Source organism: Monodon monoceros, unplaced genomic scaffold (genome assembly GCF_005190385.1).
Source record: "Monodon monoceros isolate NGI ecotype Baffin Bay Population unplaced genomic scaffold, NGI_Narwhal_1 Super_Scaffold_2, whole genome shotgun sequence".
In the NCBI taxonomy this organism is placed as follows: Eukaryota; Metazoa; Chordata; class Mammalia; order Artiodactyla; family Monodontidae; genus Monodon; species Monodon monoceros.
This window is the reverse complement of record NW_021703776.1, coordinates 50,867,854-50,886,592: the sequence shown is the minus strand read 5'-3', so window position 1 is coordinate 50,886,592 and position 18,739 is coordinate 50,867,854. Positions and strand designations below refer to the sequence as shown.

General features: G+C 35.6%; 1 protein-coding gene across 4 annotated transcripts in view; it reads left to right on the top strand.

Annotated features, from left to right (window-relative positions):
* The window catches only part of CDK14 (cyclin dependent kinase 14), a 609,384-nt gene that overhangs the window by 316,030 nt on the left and 274,615 nt on the right, over positions 1–18,739 (top strand). For all 4 annotated transcript variants that reach the window (XM_029234436.1, XM_029234439.1, XM_029234435.1 and 1 more), the window contains one exon: positions 9,198–9,321. In XM_029234436.1, the coding sequence (XP_029090269.1) occupies positions 9,198–9,321 (124 nt within the window). The remainder of the gene's footprint in view (positions 1–9,197; positions 9,322–18,739) is intronic.

Below are 18,739 nucleotides of genomic sequence, written 5' to 3'. Positions count from 1 at the left end.
CTGTATATTCCTTGTAAGCACTGGAATAAACTCATAAGAAAAATTGTCAATGTTAACTAAATTGCTGTAATCACTTTGCTACTTTAATTGCCTACAAAATGTGTCTGTTCTCAGTATGGCCTTCTGAAATAAATATTCACTATTAACTAATGGTCTGTATTATATCAGTTTTAGACAAATGGGTAATTTTAGCAGTTAATTACTTAGAGGACAATTTAAAGCCTGAATCGAAAGCCTGAGGACATTGGCCTTGTTGTAAATATTTATGATGATTAAAGGTATAACAACCAATTGTTAGAACATGATAATTGGTATGTAGGAAACTGGTTAGAATTTTGGGCAGAAGGTAGTTCATTTTTGCCCCCTTTACAAACCATTCACTATGAATTTTCTTGGGTTTTGACTGTCATAGCTGAGTTGAAGGCAGACTTGTATTGGAGTTCTTCATTTTATAATTCTCAGTGACTTACAGATTGATCAGTTTTTTAAAAAATGACCATAACAGTCTAAATTCCCTCTTTCATTCAGCTTTTCATGTGTTCTTTAAAAAGTGATAAGCATGAGAGACTGAAAATTAAGGTTCATTGAAGAAAAGAAAGATTAATTGATGCTGTCTCCAGCTCATATCCAGAAATATAGGTGCTTGAATCTTACTACCATGATGACATTGGGTCTTCCTGTGTTTTTATGTAATTACCTTCATTGCTGTGTCACCTTAATGACTTTTCTAGAAGATTTTTTTGTAAAAACATTTGTCTTTTTTTTTAAAAGAACTGTAATCCAAAATAAAGTAATTCTGAATTATCTGCCTTGTTCTCTGAAGTATCTGAAATTCTTTGGACATAAAGCTGAGTTTTATTTTTTATCTCAATATCTATATTAATTAAAAAGATATGAGGATTATTAAGGTTGAAAAATTGCTATTTTTCCAAGAACAAGCAGGTGTATAACAGTCAGAATAATGTTATGCCAAATTAAGACTGTCTCATACAGATGGCACTGAGAATTGATTCCTGAATGAGACTTTCTAATGTTGAGATAGAAAATCCGATAACACCTGATTTTCTCCATATTTTGCGTTAGAATTCTCATTTAGCTGGTGATGATTTCCTACTATGCATTACAGTGAATATTATAGAGCCTTTCATTATTCTGTATTTTGGGAAATACGGTTATTTCATGGAGCCATTCAAGAGTGTTTTAAAAATTTGACAGCTAGTCTCAGCACCTGTCCAGTTTTCTTTTGAGCCTTTTCATCCTATTTTTGTTATAACAAAATGATTTTCCATATCTAGACAGTGAAGGATTAACAGTAAAAGAAAGTGAAGTTCATGTGTCAATTCATATTGTGTTGGATGTTCAGAGAGGGTCTGAGTAGTGAATTTCTGGTTAAGATGTGGGGCGTGCGTTCCGTTGTTTAGAACATGTCTTTTGTATGCTTGGCATCATCTGCTGTGCTTGTTAATGATTTGAATCAGACAAAGGAATCAAGGCAGCTAACTGAACAGCCCACTCTTTCCTAGCGGTGCTTTAAAACCCAGATTGAAAAGAAATCACCCCAAAGATTGATGAAATACAGATAGTCGTTAGAAGTATGCCCTGTGGTATTTTATTTGTTAGATGGAATTACCCAGCTTGGTGGGGCAGGGGCGGTGGTATCCAGTGGAAATAGGACAGATACCCTCCTGGGTTTCAAGCTTCAAGCCATTCACCTTGCCTCTCTCCCGTTTAAGATGGATCTTGCACTCGACCCCTTTGTTTGCATGTTTTCCAAGACAAACATGAGGACCCAGGGGGGAAATTAGCTGAGTAACAGAGTATGTACACACTTCCAGGGATTTTTCTGAAAGTCCTAGACAAGTTCAGCCTTCATGTGAGTAGCCAGTACATTTCATAGATATTTTCTCATTAATATATAAATCCCTGTTACTTGAGATCTCTCTAAGAAGATGCAGAGAGAGAGAGAGGTTTATTGATCATACCTATCAAACTCAGAGTCTTTACTGCATTCCATATGAAACATATTTTTCTCTATTGTATAGCTTGCAGAAGTGACCTTTCTCTAAGACTCTTACACTCAAGATTCATCACCTTTGTCAGTTTTTCAGTCTGCATCTGTCTCTCTCAATTTAAAAAAAGAAGTTGCATTGGCCTTATCAACTGATATTAAGACAGTTCATGTTGATAGTGTTTAAGGTGTTACTTTAGGCAATAAAACCATTTTAAATTCTATTTATTCCTTTTCATTGTGTGTAAAAAGAATGGCCTGTAGTTGGGGGAGTGTTGCATACATTCACAAATGAAGTTGAGCAAATATTTGTATTTCATGCTATTTCTTTTTGGTTCCAAAAAGTGCCTATCAGTAAGGTCAGTTGTATACTTAATATTATTATATTATTAGAATTCCATGGAATAAGTGTTTCAGTTTTTCTCTTGGAAAATTATGTTGGGCAACTATTAAAGCCAGTAGCTTAAATTTGATCATCTTCTTTCTACTCAGCTAAGGAATATTTCTAATACTAATTTTAGGCTGCTGACCAAGTTTATTAAATGGAAGTTTCTCATCCTCAGCCCTCCCCATTTTCTTCATCATACATACAAACTCTAATAACTTGGAAATCTACTTAGTATACTAAGTATTATAACATATTGTATATTATTATATAATATTACATATTATGATAATATATTAACATACTAAAGAAGCTAATGTGCTTCTTTCAAGGAACATGGCAAAACAGATCTGTTTTACAATCCCCATATGACTCCTTGTAAGTATCCCGGTTCTGGTTCCCATGGCTCCAGTCAACTTGCTCACTGTGGGCATCTCGGTGCCTAGAGCAACACCTTGTTGATATCCACCATTGTATTGAGGCAGGAGGAGAGGGCGGAATGGGAGGCCAACTTAAGGATCACAGAAAGCGTGCAAGAGCTTTTTCCCAAGAGTTTGCCCAAGTATTTGAAACTCTTATTTTTTGAGTTATTCCCTTCCAGAAAATTATCATCTTTAAGAATAGAATATTAATGTATAAATAACATAGAGATTGAAAATTAAATTTTTGTTACATTATTTAGAAATAATGGAACATGTTCCATATCTAAGACTTATGAGGGAGTAGAATGAAGAAGCAGAAAGTTAAATGAAAGAACTCAAAAAGGGCAAAACGTGGCAAGACAAACTGTCCTTACTACTCAGATTTTCTAAGACCCAGATCTGTCTGTAGTACAGGGCAAAAAAGGACACATCTATGACCTGATGCCCTGGCATGAATGTTTGTGTCTTACACTATCCCAGTAGCACACTTAATACTGTCAAGTGTGTCCAAAGTGACAAATAAATTATACCATAATGTTTTACTACCTGGGCTTTTATTTCTGTCTCCCTTATAGCTCCATATAACCTTCTTAGTATTCTTTTTAAAAAATTCAACACATAAAATTGCAATGATGTTTTATAAAATATAAACTATTTGGGAATGTATTATGTACATTGTATTACAAATTATGATTTGATATTTGCATTAGGTATTTGCAAATTTGAAACTCAACTAAATGGAATGAATCATTCTTTTGAAAGTTGAAGAAGACCTAGTATTGCAGTAAAATCATTATCTGATGCATATTTTAATGTATTTTTACATTCACTAGATATTTTGAGGACTCAAATTTTCTAATTATTTTTCATTTCTAGAAAGTTTGATGCATGAGTAATTTAATGTTTGTGCATCCTGTGGAGTTTTAAATGATATGGTGCTAAACATGGAGCATATTATTTGAAGCATGTATTAGCGATGTACAACTTTGGTTTATTTGCCAATGTCACATTTTCTAGCCTTGGATTCACACAATGTGTAACTACTTTAATCAAATAGTATACATGGTTTTTGGGTAGCAGTATTTTAAATTGTGGGCGTCAGAGCAAGACAAAAATGGGAACTATCTCTACTACCTCTACTACACTTGCTGTGGGTCCCTTTTCCCAATTCACTTAGTTTCTCTGAGCCTTTATTTCTCTATCTGTGAAATAAAGATAATAGTATCTGCCTAGCAGAAGTGTTGGAAGGATTAATTTACTAGTAAGTATTTAGTAAATGGCAGTTATTACAGCTGCTCAATTTGTAGAGTCCCTTCTATTTCTGTTATTCATAAAATGAAAGGATACAGTTTTACAGCATGAATGAATATTAAGGGCATCTGAGACAATCTCATTTTTAAGATGAAAAACCTAAGATACAAAGATTTAAACTTGGTCCCCAGGTGACAGAAAAGTAGCTTAACTAACTCTCTTTGTAAGAATTGCTGCTGTGCCATAAGGCATAGGGTGAATTGCTAATCACTCTAATAAGCCCTAAGAGACCGTGGACATCCCTTGAAGGTAGTTGACCCAAGCCTGGAAAATCTGCAAGATGTTCACTGTGCTTAGTCTCATATTAAATGGAACCACATTTATTAAATAATGCCTGGATTTCAGACCATTCATGGAATCTCATGACTGTAAGCATTGAGACAAAGAGCATCTGATCATACATCTTTAGACTTTTGACGGAGGTGGAGGAGTATAAAATTTGTTGCTCACTGCAAGTGGCAATAATTCTTTTTGAGTAACAAATATATTAAGTCCAATGATGTGTGTGTGTGCTTTTTACCAACTTGCTCTAAATGTTTTGATAAAAAGCCTTATCTTCATATTCTTTACCTACTTAAAGTCTAAAGAGTTTCAGAAGGGAATAGAAGGAGTATTAAAGGATATTCCCAAGAAGTATATGCCATGGCCCTGAGAATATGAGCTGCTTTCTGCGGGAGATGGCAAGACAACGTGGCTATAGATAGATCTGCTGCTGGTAAAAGTGTCCCTGTTCATCATATCGTTGCTATTTAAGGCATTTTCCCATGGGGATTCTTATTGCAAAAAGTGAACATACTCGAACTAGAGTATAACTCTTCAGTGATCATACTGTAGGATTTGAAGATATCTCCTTTTATAAAGTTGAATAGAATATCCTGAGAGGACAAGGTATTCTTAGGAAGACCTTATGGCTACTACAGTAGAAAAATAAGAAGATAGAAATGAAAATATGTTAGTTTATCAGCTTCAGGACATAAAGCTGTCTTCTGCCATGTTATTTATTTCTAAGAGGATTTTAAGTAGCAAAAATAGACATTCAGGAATCATATGCTCATTACATAATATGCTAATTGAGGCTTACAAACTTGGGTTCACTTAATCAGAGCACTTTGATTATATTGGGTGTATAACTGTATTCATCCATGCGTTTAGTAAGCATCAACCTCATTTAAGATAATGAAGTGTAGTGGAAAGTTCACAAGTGCTGTGTGATGGTTGGATGACTTTAAGTTTCTCATGCTTTTAGAACTTTAGTTTTCTCATTTGTTTAAAAGAAAAGGAAAAATACAGGATTATAAAATATATGTAAAATTACTTAAAACAGCCTTTAAATGAGTGTAAGCCTTCAACAAGTATTACTCTCCCTTCCTTTTTTTTCAGTACCTGAGATTGCATTGATGTTCACCAAGTTTTATTAGCAAGTAGCAAAGCTGATTTTTACTCTTTCTCTGCATGTGGCCCCCTCTTTGGTGGTCCTTCTTGTTTTCATAGTATCCTCTGGTTTTCACAGAGATCAAACATAGCTTGTTATGTGGTGATTTATACAACAACCAAGTGAAGTGGCCTTCTGAAAAATTTACATGGGCAAGTTAGATACTTGCCTGTTTGCCAAAAGAAGAAATGCCCGAGACTTGCCTTTCTCAAAACACTCCCAAAGAATATTCCGTGCGACATTCTATTAAACTCAGTGCTAATTCCTTGTGGCCTTCCCACCCCTAGCTAGCAGTATATTTTCTGTTAAACACATTAAAATGTTATTTCTAAAACACCAAGTTTACTAATGGTTTCAGTGAAGTATACTGTTATCCCCTTGCCACCATTACTATTATGATGGTGCATTGATAATTTTACTGTTTCATATATTGTCTTCTTTTCATTTATTTAAAATTTTCTTCTTAATTTGTCTTCTTAGTGATCTGCTTGCTTGGTCTCCTCAATTTTTTCACTCAGAACAGCAAGAGGTTTGTCATATAATACAGCACTTCATCTTGTGCATCTAGTGAATGCTTGTTTTCCTATTAAAATTTTATGTGTAATGAATTCTGTTTTCAGAGTGACAAGTTTCCTCCCTCCTCTGTGCCTTCAGTACACTCAGTTCACGTTGCTGTCACAGTGCAGACCTCTTTAGGTGGTAGTTATCTGTTTATGTGTCTGTCATACCCAGTGGGCTGTGAGTTCCTCGAGTCCAGGGACTACATCTTATATCCTGTTCATCTTTGCATCCCTCTTACATGACAGCACCTGGCACATGGTTGGCACTTAGTAAATCCTGAATGAATTTATTCTGTGGGGATTTGTTCTGACTTTGTGCATTGATCAAAGATTTAAAAATTTGTTTGGGGCTCCAACTTAATGTTTGGGGTTCTACTTGTCTTGTTTGGGGCTTAGTTTGTCATGTATACAACTGTAGTTGGAGTGTGTGGTTGCATCCTTCCTATCACTGATTTTCTTAATCCTCTTTAATACGCTACCCTATTTGAATAGCTTCTGGATTAGCATGAGGATTATATATTTTCACTAATTGGTAGAGGTATTAAAAGAAGAGCCCTTTGGGACTGCTTGATCTACCCACTTCTACCCTTAGCTTCTAGAGACTCCCATTCCAGGCGTCTGTTATTTCTGTAGCTACTTCATCCAGCTGTGCCTAAATTCTGTTCAGTCATCACATTACTGGTATATGAGTGTCAGCTGTGGACCCAGGTTAGGAAGGTAGTTAAGGCACACAGTCTGAGGGAGATAGGGTAATACCATAACTGCAATAGACAGATGTAGCGGCTGCCCCAGGAGCACAGAGGAGGAACCCCTCACACAGACCTGTAGGGAGAGGGAAGGCCTAGGGTCAGGAAAGCCTCCAGGGAGGAGTGGTTTTTGAGGCGAGATCTAAGAAATACATGGAGATTAGCAGGCAAAGGTGAGACAGTGCTTTTCTGTCAGAGAATAGGTAAGAACAAAGGTAAAGGGCTGAAGAGCAGTATGCTCTGCGTATGGGCGTACGTGAGACTGCTTGGAGTCAGGGAATGTAGAGTGATGATGCCTGGGCACCCAGCTGGAATCAGGGCTCAGCTCAGCAGCCTCGAAGACCGTGCTGTTAGATGCCCAGACTTTATCCTGTTAGTTGGAGGAAGCAGCTTCTATATCAACACTCCCTACTTGTGTTCTGGCCAAGATTCCTATAGTGGAGTGGTTAAGGGCATGGAGTTTGGAGTCAAACTTGTTGGGTTTGAGTCCTGGCTCTGCCACTTAAACTGATCCCAGTTTCCTCATCACTAATACAGATTTAATAGTGGTACCTTCACCACTAAAATTATTACAGAGGTCAAATGAGTTCGTATTCTGTGATGCATAGAATGGCAGCTGGCAGTTCATGTCATTGCTTGTTCAACTGAGATGTGTTGCTGTGGTGAAATAGATAATCGCAGTCTGGTAAGTCTCTGCTAGCACCTTGCAGAATGCAAACTTTCTTCTCAAAATCAGTTTATTTTTGAAATTAAGTTTGTTATGTGGTCTGCCTTTGTGATTGATTGATTGATGAAAAGATTTTGAAAACACAAAGCGGCTTTATTTGCTCATCCTCTCTCCCTTCTAAACTGAAGGGATATGGATTTTCTTAGAAATTGTAAGCTTTCGGCTTCAGGATGCAGGCGGTATTAGAAGTGAGGAACGAGGCTGGAAGCTGCTGGTGATGGCGTTAAGTCTTTCCATCTGCTACACAGAAAGGATTGAAAAGAGGAGTCCAGGAGACATTTGCTTCCCGAGGTTCTTGAGCCAGTAATTTAATCCAGGCTAACACAGAACAGGTTTTTAGTTTCTGGTACTTAGATTCTGGAAATAATGATCCGAGGCCTTCACTGCTCCACAGCATATTATCACATACAGAGATTTTGAAATGAATTCATCTACTGTTATTTCAAGGTATCCACTCTCTAAAAAATTTACTTGGCTTTCAGAGCCCCTAGTTAGTTGGAAAATATTCCAGAAATGCTAGCTTCCAGGGCCCTCAAGGAGTTGCCAGTCTTTTCCGTTTGAAGATCCTGGAATCCTTATACTGCCCACACTTGGCATCTAATTCATTTAAAATTTCCCTGAAACTGCATTTTGTTACCAGCTGATTACATAGACTCCGGTATTGATGGCACTTAAAACCTTTTGTTTTTATTTTTGTTTTAGGAGATTGATTTTTAAAAACTATGTCAATTAGGATTATTTTGGCAAGTAAATTGTTTAAAGATAGTCTCTTTTTTATAAACATTTTTATAAATATTGGAAAGCCTAGTGACTCACATTTTTTGTTATCAAAATTGGGAACATTTGATAGGATCCAATATGAAACTAAACAGGGAAGGCCATCAGTCACTTCTTAAAATTATTTCTTATAAAGCCATTGCTCTTGAATTCTTGATTTCTCTGTTTTCTGTGTTTCCTTTCCCTTTAGGATGGGTCTGTTCTGTAATTAGTGAAGGTACCTGTCTGTCTTTAGGCAACAGCCTAATCTCTGTGGCCATATATGCAAAAGCAGTATAATTACAATCCAGTAATAATTGGACCATGTGACTGTTTTTGTTTTAATTACTTGAAATCATCTTATCTTTCCATTCCTTAAAGCATGTTAATGGGTGAATCCTTGGGTACCATGTTTATGTCATTTCTATGGAATTGAATACATGCACATTTACATAAACTTAGTAAAAAAATTCTGCTTCTTTTTATAATATTCTGGATAGATTTTTTTCTCTGTCTCAAGCATCAATTTAGACCTGAAGAAATAAAATATTATTTAAAAAATGATAGTTTACATTGTGCTTAATTTATAGAACACAGATTGGATTATAGATCTTTCTGGCTGAGGAGGTATCACTTTGGGTTGACATAATAGGTTGTTAGAAATTTTTAGATTTACTTCTTAATGAATTAGGAATTTCCATACCCTTATGCAAATTCTGGTTAAATAGTTTGGTAGGAAATTTAGTGACGGGTACCCATTTTCACTAAACACAGGTACTTGGCAGACTGTATGTAGAAACTGACATTTGTCTGTGTTCAGATTTTAACTTTTGTCTCCCTATTTTTTCAGTTGTTTTTATTTCAGTTGCTGCGAGGGCTGTCTTACATCCACCAGCGTTATATTTTGCACAGAGACCTGAAACCACAGAACCTTCTGATCAGTGACACGGGGGAGTTAAAGCTGGCAGATTTCGGTAGGAAAGCAGTTAATTACCAGTCTATTTTGTCACACTGTGAGAATGCCAGGCAGATGGTGGCACTGCATTTGTTTAGGTGCACTTCTTCTATCATTCCAGATCCTGGTAACATTTTTTCAGGAGTGAAAAAAAAATTTTTTTTATGATCAACATCATGCTTGGTAGATTTTTTAAAAATCCACATTGCTTGTTAGAGCATTAAATAATCATAAGCACAAATCAGATCTCATATATTTCCAAAGGAAAAGTCAGTAAAATTTTGAATATAAAATACATTGAAAGAAATCTATTTTTTCCATTTTCTATTATGAAAATGTCAAGCACAGTCAAAAGTAGAAGGATACGATAAGGAGCCCCATTACCCATCACCCGGCTTCAACAACTACCAATATATTGTCAAACTTGAAGAAACCTGGATTTAAACCTTGGGACTGTTTCAGAGCATCACAAAATATATTCAGTAGTGTATGTTGTCCTGAGATTTTAATAATTTAAAAATCTAGGGGCAGTGTTAACCTTTCTGAAAGTGACTGTTGTTTGAAAAATTCTCAGTAACTTTATAAAAGTAGACACTGCTGCTGATTTAAAAGTTGAGGTCCTGGCCTGGATCCATTAAAAGTCATCCCTTCCTTAAAGGTTTTAAGGTTGGCCTCTTACAGCTTAGAAGCTTTCATCCAACACTGACTTAAGCACCCAAAGAGGAGCAGAACTGTTGTGTTGTCCTTGCTGGCTCCCCTCACTTCATCATCATGTCTGATGTGTCTGCACTGCCCTGACTCCCTGTCACACCAGAGTGTGCCAGGTCAATTCCCAGCACCAGGAATGCTGATGGCAGCATGATGTGTTGACATTGCATTGCCTCAATTATTTTTGAATACATATTCTGATTAGAAATTTGTTCCATTAAGAATGGAATGGAAATATTACCCTTGGGACACAAAGACGCCTGAGGTTGAGATATGGGCTTTTACCGAAATATGATTATCTTTCCCCACCCCACCCCCCGAGAAATAAAAGAGAGCAGGAAATGTTTATTTCTTATTTCAAGGTTAGTAGACTGTTCAGTACCTTTGGAATGACTCTACTCTTGGGTTTTTTATATTCTTTTCTTCTAAAATTGAAATGAAACAAAAGTTAGCATGATTGGTGATATACTGCAAAACTTTATTTGTTCTCATCTTATTTGTGTGTGTGTATATGTTGTTTGCTGTCAGGTTTTAGCATCAGAATAATACTAGGTGGCTAGATGTAAAGTCTTTCTATTACAGTGTAGAAAATAATGGGAGAGTAGGTGGGTGGAGGAGAGAAGATTTTCAGTTCCTCAAATTCAAGGCTGTTGGGTTTGCTGTGAACATATTTTATAGTTTGTGGGTATTACTATTAAATTAGTAAGAATTTATAATGATTTTTTTCTAGTATGTTAATATAAGGTATATGTTGGAATAAATTATTGTATTGAACGTTTAATTTTGCTGAACATGGTTTTCTTGTATATTTATAGAATACATTTTTACAAAGTTTATTTTGTCTGTATAACCAAGGAAATAATAGAATTGTATCTAAGTGCTTACTGGGGGATGATTTTTTAATTTTACGATGACGTTTTTATTATAATAGGTAAGTTCACCTTAAAAGATTCTTATGGATCTTTAAAACTGACATTTTGCAGTAGATTCAGAGATAAATTCAAGTGTAATTTTAAACAACTTAGAAAGATTTTTTTAGAAAATTAGAAAATTTAGAAAGTATGACCAATTCAGAGATAACAAATGTTAACATTTTTGTTGTATATTTTCCCAGTGTCTTTCTCCTCCTTCTCTCTCTCTTTTCTTGCTTCTTCCATCAATTATATAATCCTGAAAAAAAAAAAAAGAAACATTGTTTTGTAAGCAGTTTTCACATAAGAATATTTCATGGACATTTTCTCCTGTTATTCAATATGAAAAAATCATTTGTAACAGCATAGATTTTTCCTTTAATAGCCAAGACCTAGTCTTTTTATTGAGTCCGTCATCAGTGAATATTTTGGTTCCTTCTAATTGTTCATGATTATGCACAGTCCTGTATTGAATGTTCCATATATGCTGCAATTACAGCGTTGCGTGTTTTAAAGCATTTGATTCTTTGGACCAGACTGCTCTGCACAAAGGTACCTCAGTGTCATAGACTGAATCTTCTTGCCTGGAACACAGACTTGGCATGCATCCTGTGCACGAAGTGTAATGAGGGAGACTCATTCACCAACTGACAATTTCTCCCAATTGTGCATCATTTTTGTCTTTTAATTTAAGACATGTGATTAACTGTGATTTACTGCGGTCGGGCACGTGTTTGTGTCTGAGATGAAGGAAACACAGTCTGAGATGGAGGAGCTAGACAGTCAAAATGGGACGGTTCCAGGCAGCAGAACAATTAGAAACACTAGGTCTTAATTCAGAGTTTGATGTGTAAAGAGCTTTAGCAGCAGTTCCTTTGTCCTACCTATATCTCTTATGTGAAAAATATCATAAAATTTTGATTCAGTGGTACAAATGAAATCTGTATGAGTATAATTCCTTTATCATAAATGCTACTGTTTTTATTAGAGGAAATATATGGGGGGAGGGAGAAGCACTAAAATGTATTGGTTTATTCTGTGTGCCAGACGCTTAGAAATTCTTGTTTCGTTGTCTCTTAAATGTAGTAACGTATAGTAACCTATACTTTTGAGAGAGACATGAGATTCAGAGAGGGTTAGAAATTCTCACAGGCTTGATTATATGACGGTAGCTGCTCACAAAACTGGAATTCAGATGCTTGATCCACATTCTTCAATTTCAGGTGGCCCAGGATCTTTATATTTACATACATAGATATTTTACCTTACAGACCTGCCTAATCTTCCAGTAAATTATTGTTCATTGTATATATTTATATTTATATATTAATAATTATAGGAAATTATTAACCATTCCATGTATTTTATACATATGACCAACATGACACTCGTGCTACGAAAATAGATTGCACTAATACCAAAAAAATGCATCACATAATTTAAAGAACATTTTGTCATTTGACTAATTCAGTAGTAATGAGTGATTTCAGCCTTAGTCCTTTGGAGATTTTACCTGCTGGACAAGGTAAACCAGATGATAATGTATCCATAGACCCATTCATGTTTAAACGGAATGCAGTTCTGAATTCCAGGTGGTCAAAATGCTGTACTATTTTTTTTTCCTTGTAAACAAAATCATATTTAAGCACTTACCTGAGACTTGTTTTCTATATGCATTTAAAAATAAGTAAATTACACATGATTTAGAATCACTATGGCTTTCCTAATGCAGAAGTTTGTCCCACCTGTGTATAATAAGATAATAAAATTGTGTAGTGTTTAGACTCATTTCTAAAAAAGGGTCCGTGTTTACATTATTTTGGGGAAAAACTCTTTCAAATCCCTTACTCAGCCTATGTCTTCACTACCTTGCTCCTCCTTGCCTACTGTAGTACAACCAAACGCCAAACGCATTCCCACATCAGAGCCTCTTACTTAGCTTTTCCCTTTGCCTGGAATACTGTTCTTCCTGCTTCTCACGTGGCTGCCTCTTTCTCATCACACATATCATAGATCATATGTTACCTGTTCAAAAAGGCCATCTTTCCAAAAATAGAATTTTACCACCATGATCACCCAGTTCAACTTCTTCAGTAGCACTTATGGCACGCTGAAATTATTTTGTCATTTGTTTATTGGTTAATTTTTTGCTTCTGCTACTTGATTGTAACTTCCATGAGGGCAGGGACATGGCCTGTCTTGCTCACTCTTATATTTATTTATTTATTTGGCTGTGCTGGGTCTTAGTTGTGGCATGCGGGATCTTCATTGCAGCATGAGGGATCTTTAGTTGCAGTATGCATGGGGGATCTATTTCCCTGACCAGGGATGGAACCCAGGCCCTCTGCATTGGGAGCGCAGAGTCTCAGCCACTGGGCCACCAGGGAAGTCCTGTCTTGCTCACTGTTGTCTGTGCTATGTTTAGATCATAGGAGATGCTCAGTAAATATTGGTTGAATGAAGAAACAATATGCATAACAAAATTGAGTATTAGTGTAAAGACTAAGACCCACTAATTTACTAATTACTAGTGAATTTACTAATTTCTGCTTGATTCGCTTTAGCAAACCAACAGTTTACAAATTAATTTTCTCTTCATCAGTGCTGTCCTGGCTGGGCATAGTCAAGAGTGCAGATGGAATTAGATGACTTCAGATGGTGTTGGAGCCTCAGGATTGCTTTGAGGCTATTATACATTGGCTCTACATATCTGCTTGGTATTATATTTATAGCCTAAAGCTGCAGAAATAAATATCACTGAGTGAATGTAAACATGTAGAAAAGATGTATAAGATTTAAAGTTCCTACTCTGCAGACCTTAAATGATTGTCTGGTTGTACTATTGTTGAAATCAAAGTGTGTTGAGCCTTGAATTAGGAGACCTGGCTCTGTCTATAACTAGCTTATGACTTTCAGGAAGTCATTTATCCCCTCTGAGCTTACACTCCTCAACTAAAAAATAAGTGCATTGAACAGATACTTTCTAAGATTCTTCTTAGAGTTGTTTTTTTATGTTGTACATTTCTGAAATTATTAACTTATTTTCTAATGATCAGATATTCACTGTTGGATAAAAATCAGTCAATTGAATCCCTAATCAAGGCTATACCATCCCTTCCTATGGTCTAATTTTTTTATTCTGGCTTCTAGAAATTCAAGTAGATGAGAGCCACACTTTTATGATATGTGTTGAGATCACATTAAAAGAAAATTATCGTAGTGTGACAAGTAAATGCATAAATAAGCTCACCAAGAAGTTAATGTTCATTTGCAGCATGATAGTATGAAAACTTAAAGGTATTTTTCCATGTAAATGAGATGAAAACAAAATAGATGAGTCTGTAGAATTGCAGCTTTCTGCAGTTCTTGCAAGATGTTGATGATTGTGTCACCCACATTTTCCAGCCATTCTTCTGCTATTTTTAGGGGTCAGGGCCTTGCTACATGGAAAGACAGCTGGGTTAAATTTGCCCCTGAAAAAAAGAGACAGTGCAAACTCTGTAATATAAGCATTTAAGGTCTTGGCTTATTTTACTGGCTTTCCTAATGTAGGAACCAAGTTAAACAGCTCTGTGGTTTTAATCAAGTAAAATTACACAGGTCTCTTTCCCACCAGAGGTCTAAAATGTTACCTTCCTAATGTTGGTAGTTTCCTCCTCCAGGCTGTTCCTTGTCTTAATTTGAAAAAGGAATTATTGTAAATCACATTTTAGATTAATTTGCAGAACACACCAGAGATGTAACTGCAGAGACCATGGTGAGTGCAGGGTTTGTTTGTAATGTGTCTCTCAGAATTCATGTAGGGAATAGTAGAAAACAGAAAGAAATCAACTGCTTTCAGATGCAGAGTAGAGTCTGTCTGTGTGATAAATATAAAGTCTCTGAATAAAAGCCTGTTAGTCCCCAAATTACAAACCTTTAACTATTTTTTATTGTTAGCCTATAAAATTCACCATTGAAGCCATAGTTATAAATTAAATGTTAGATATAACTAACCATGCTTTGACCGGTAGGATTCAATTTTACTGTATATTTGGTTTAGAATATAATTTCTATTAGCAAAAATATCTTTATTGTCTAACGTGAGGCATCAATCTACTTTTAGAAAGGTCCTTTGAATTTTAACATAAGCAGTTTTAATGCAAAGTTTAGGCAGTTGCTTTCATGAAGATCTGAAAACTAAAGAATATTTTTATAATAATTTGTGCTACAATGTGAACCAAAGAAAGGGCTGTTTTTCTACCTAATTTTTCTGGGCTTCATTAAAACTCCAAATCAAAATGTACATGTCTTAAAATGTATCAAATACATTATCAACATTCCATGTTAGAAATAATTTGATTAACATATGAATTAAAGTTAATCCCCATGACTCATTATTTTAAAGATGTAGTAACCCTTTTGAAAAGGAGTGTTGATACTTCAAATTGTCTTCTCTAGGATCATGAAATATCACTTAGCGTCATTATTTAAATCTTGTTTAATATCCCCGCTCATCCATTCAGAAGTTTTCTTGGATTCAAAAGGGATGTTGATGACATTTCATTATATTGTTCTTTCTGTTTTGTGTTATCATAATGTAACTTTTCCCAGGTATGTTAACATACCTGTGTTTTTCCTCCATTTATATGGACTTTATTTTTTAAAAATTTATTTTATTGAAGTATAGTTGATTTACAATGTTGTGTTAATTTCTACCGTACACAAAGTGATGCAGTTATACATACATATACATTCTTTTTCATATTCTTTTCCATTATGGTTTAAAACAGGATATTGAATATAGTTCCCTGTGCTTTACAGTAGGACCTTGTTTATCCATTCTATATATAATAGTTTGGATCTGCTAATCCCAAACTCCCAAACCATCTATCCCCCAACCCCCTCCTCCTTGGCAACCAAAAGTCTGTTCTCTATGTCTGTGAGTCTGTTTTTGTTTTGTAGATAAGTTCATTTGTGTAATATTTTAGATTTCACATGTAAGTGATATCATATGATATTTGTCTTTCTCTTCCTGATTTACTTCACTTAGTATAATAATCTCTAGTTACATCCACGTTGCTGCAAATGGCATTATTCTGTTCTTTTTATGGATGAGTCATATTCCATTGTATATATGTGCCATATCTTCTTTATCCATTCCTCTGTCAGTGGACATTTAGGTTGTTTCCACGTCTTAGCTACAGTAAATAGTGCTACAATGAACATTGTGGTGCATGTATACTTTCTTTTTTTTTAAAGATCTTTATTGGAGTATAATTGCTTTAAAACAGTGTGTTAGTTTCTGCTTTATAACAAAGTGAATCAGCTATACATATCCATATATCCGCATATCTCCTCAGTCTTGCATCTCCCTCCCACCCTCCCGATCCCACCCCTCTAGATGGTCACAAAGCACTGAGCTGATCTCCCTGTGCTATGCGGCTGCTTCCCACTAGGTATCTATTTTACATTTGTAGTATGTATAAGTCCATGCCACTCTCTCACTTCATCCCAGCTTACCATTCTCCCTCCCCGTGTCCTCAAGTCCATTCTCTACATCTACATCTTTATTCCTGTCCTGCCCCTAGGTTCTTTAGAACCATTCTTTTTCTTTTTTTTTAGATTCCATATATATGTTAGCATACGGTATTCGTTTTTCTCTTTCTGACTTCCTTCCCTCTGTATGAAAGACTTTAGGTCAATCCAACTCACTACAAATAACTCAATTTCGTTTCCTTTTATTGCTGAGTAATATTCCATTGTATATATATGCCACATCTTCTTTATCCATTCTTCTGTCAGTGAACACTTAGGTTGCTTCCATGCCCTCGCTATTGTACATAAAGCTGCAATGAACATTGTGGTACATGACTCTTTTCGAATTATGGTTTTCTCAGGGTATATGCCCAGTACTGGGATTGCTGGGTCATATGGCAGTTCTATTTTTAGTTTTTTTAAGGAACCTCCATACTGTTCTCCATAGTGGCTGTATCAATTTATGTCCTACCAACAGTGCAAGAGTTTTCCCTTTTCTCCACACTCTCTCCAGAATTTATTCTTTGTAGATTTTTTGATGATGGCCATTCTGACTGGTGTTAGGTGATACCTCATTGTAGTTTTGATTTGCATTTTTCTAATGATTAGTGATGTTGAGCATCCTTTCATGTGTTTGTTGGCCATCTGTATGTCTTCTTTGGAGAAATGTCTATTAAGGTCTTCTGCCCATTTTTAGATTGGATTGTTTGATATTGAGCTGCATAAGCTGCTTATAAATTTTGGTGATTAATCCTTTGACACTTGCTTCATTTACAAATATTTTCTCCCATTCTGAGGGTTGTCTTTTCACCTTATTTATGGTTTCCTTCACTGTGCAAAAGGTTTTAAGTTTCATTAGGTTCCATTTATTTATTTTTGTTTTTATTTCCATTTCTCTAGGAGGTGGGTCAAAAAGGATCTTGCTGTAATTTATGTCATAGAGTGTTCTGACTATGTTTTCCTCTAAGAGTTTTATAGTGTCTGGCCTTACATTTAGGTCTCTAATCCATTTTGAGCTTATTTTTGTGTATTGTGTTAGGGAGTGTTCTAATTTCATTCTTTTACAGGTAGCTGTCCAGTTTTCCCAGCACAGCTTATTGAAGAGGCTGTCTTTTCTCCATTGTATATTTTGCCTCCTTTAATACAAATAAGGTGACCACAGGTGCGTGGGTTTATTTCTGGGCTTTTTATCCTGTTCCCTTGATCTATATTTCTGTTTTTGTGCCAGTACCATACTGTCTTGATTACTGTAGCTTTGTAGTATAGTCTGAAATCTGGGAGCCTGATTCTTCCCGCTCCGTTTCTCTTTCTCAAGATTGCTTTGGCTATTTGGAGTCTTTCATGTTTCCATACAAATTGTGCAGTTTTCTTCTCCTATTTCCGTGAAAAATGCTATTGGTAGTTTGATAGGGATTGCATTGAATCTGTAGATCGCTTTGGGTAGTATAGTCATTTTCACAATGTTGATTCTTCCAATCCAAGAACATGGTGTATCTCTCCATCTGTTTGTATCATCTTTAATTTCTTTATCAGTGTCTTACAATTTTCAGCATACAGGTCTTTTGTCTCCTTAGGTAGCTTTATTCCCAGGTATTTTATTCTTTTTGTTGCAATGGTAAATGGAAGTGTTTCCTTAATTTCTCTTTCATATTTTTCATCATTAGTGTATAGGAATGCAAGAGATTTCTATGCATTAATTTTGAATCCTGCTACTTTACCAAATTCATTGATTAGCTCTAGTAGTTTTCTGGTAGTAGCATCTTTAGGATTCTCTTTGTATAAGTATCATGTCATCTGCAAACAGTGACAGCTTTACTTCTCTTCCAATTTGGAGTCCTTTTATTTCTTTTTCTTCTCTGATTGCTGTGGCTAAAACTTCCAAAACTATGTTGAATAATAGTGGTGAGAGTGGGCATCCTTGTCTTGTTCCTGATCTCAGTGGAAATGCTTTCAGTTTTTCACCATTGAGTACAATGTTGGCTGTGGGTTTGTCATATGTGGGCTTTATTATGTTGAGGTAAGTTCCCTCTGTGCCTACTTTCTGGAGGGTTTTTATCATTAATGGGTGTTGAATTTTGTCGAAAGCTTTTTCTGCATCTGTTGAGACGATTATATGGTTTTTCTCCTTCAATTTGTTAATATGGTTTATCACATTGATTGATTTGCGTATATTGAAGAATCCTTGCATTCCTGGAATAAACCCCACTTGATCATGGTGTATGATCCTTTTAATGTGCTATTGGATTCTGTTTGCTAGTATTTTGTTGAGGATTTTAGCATCTATGTTCATCAGTGATATTG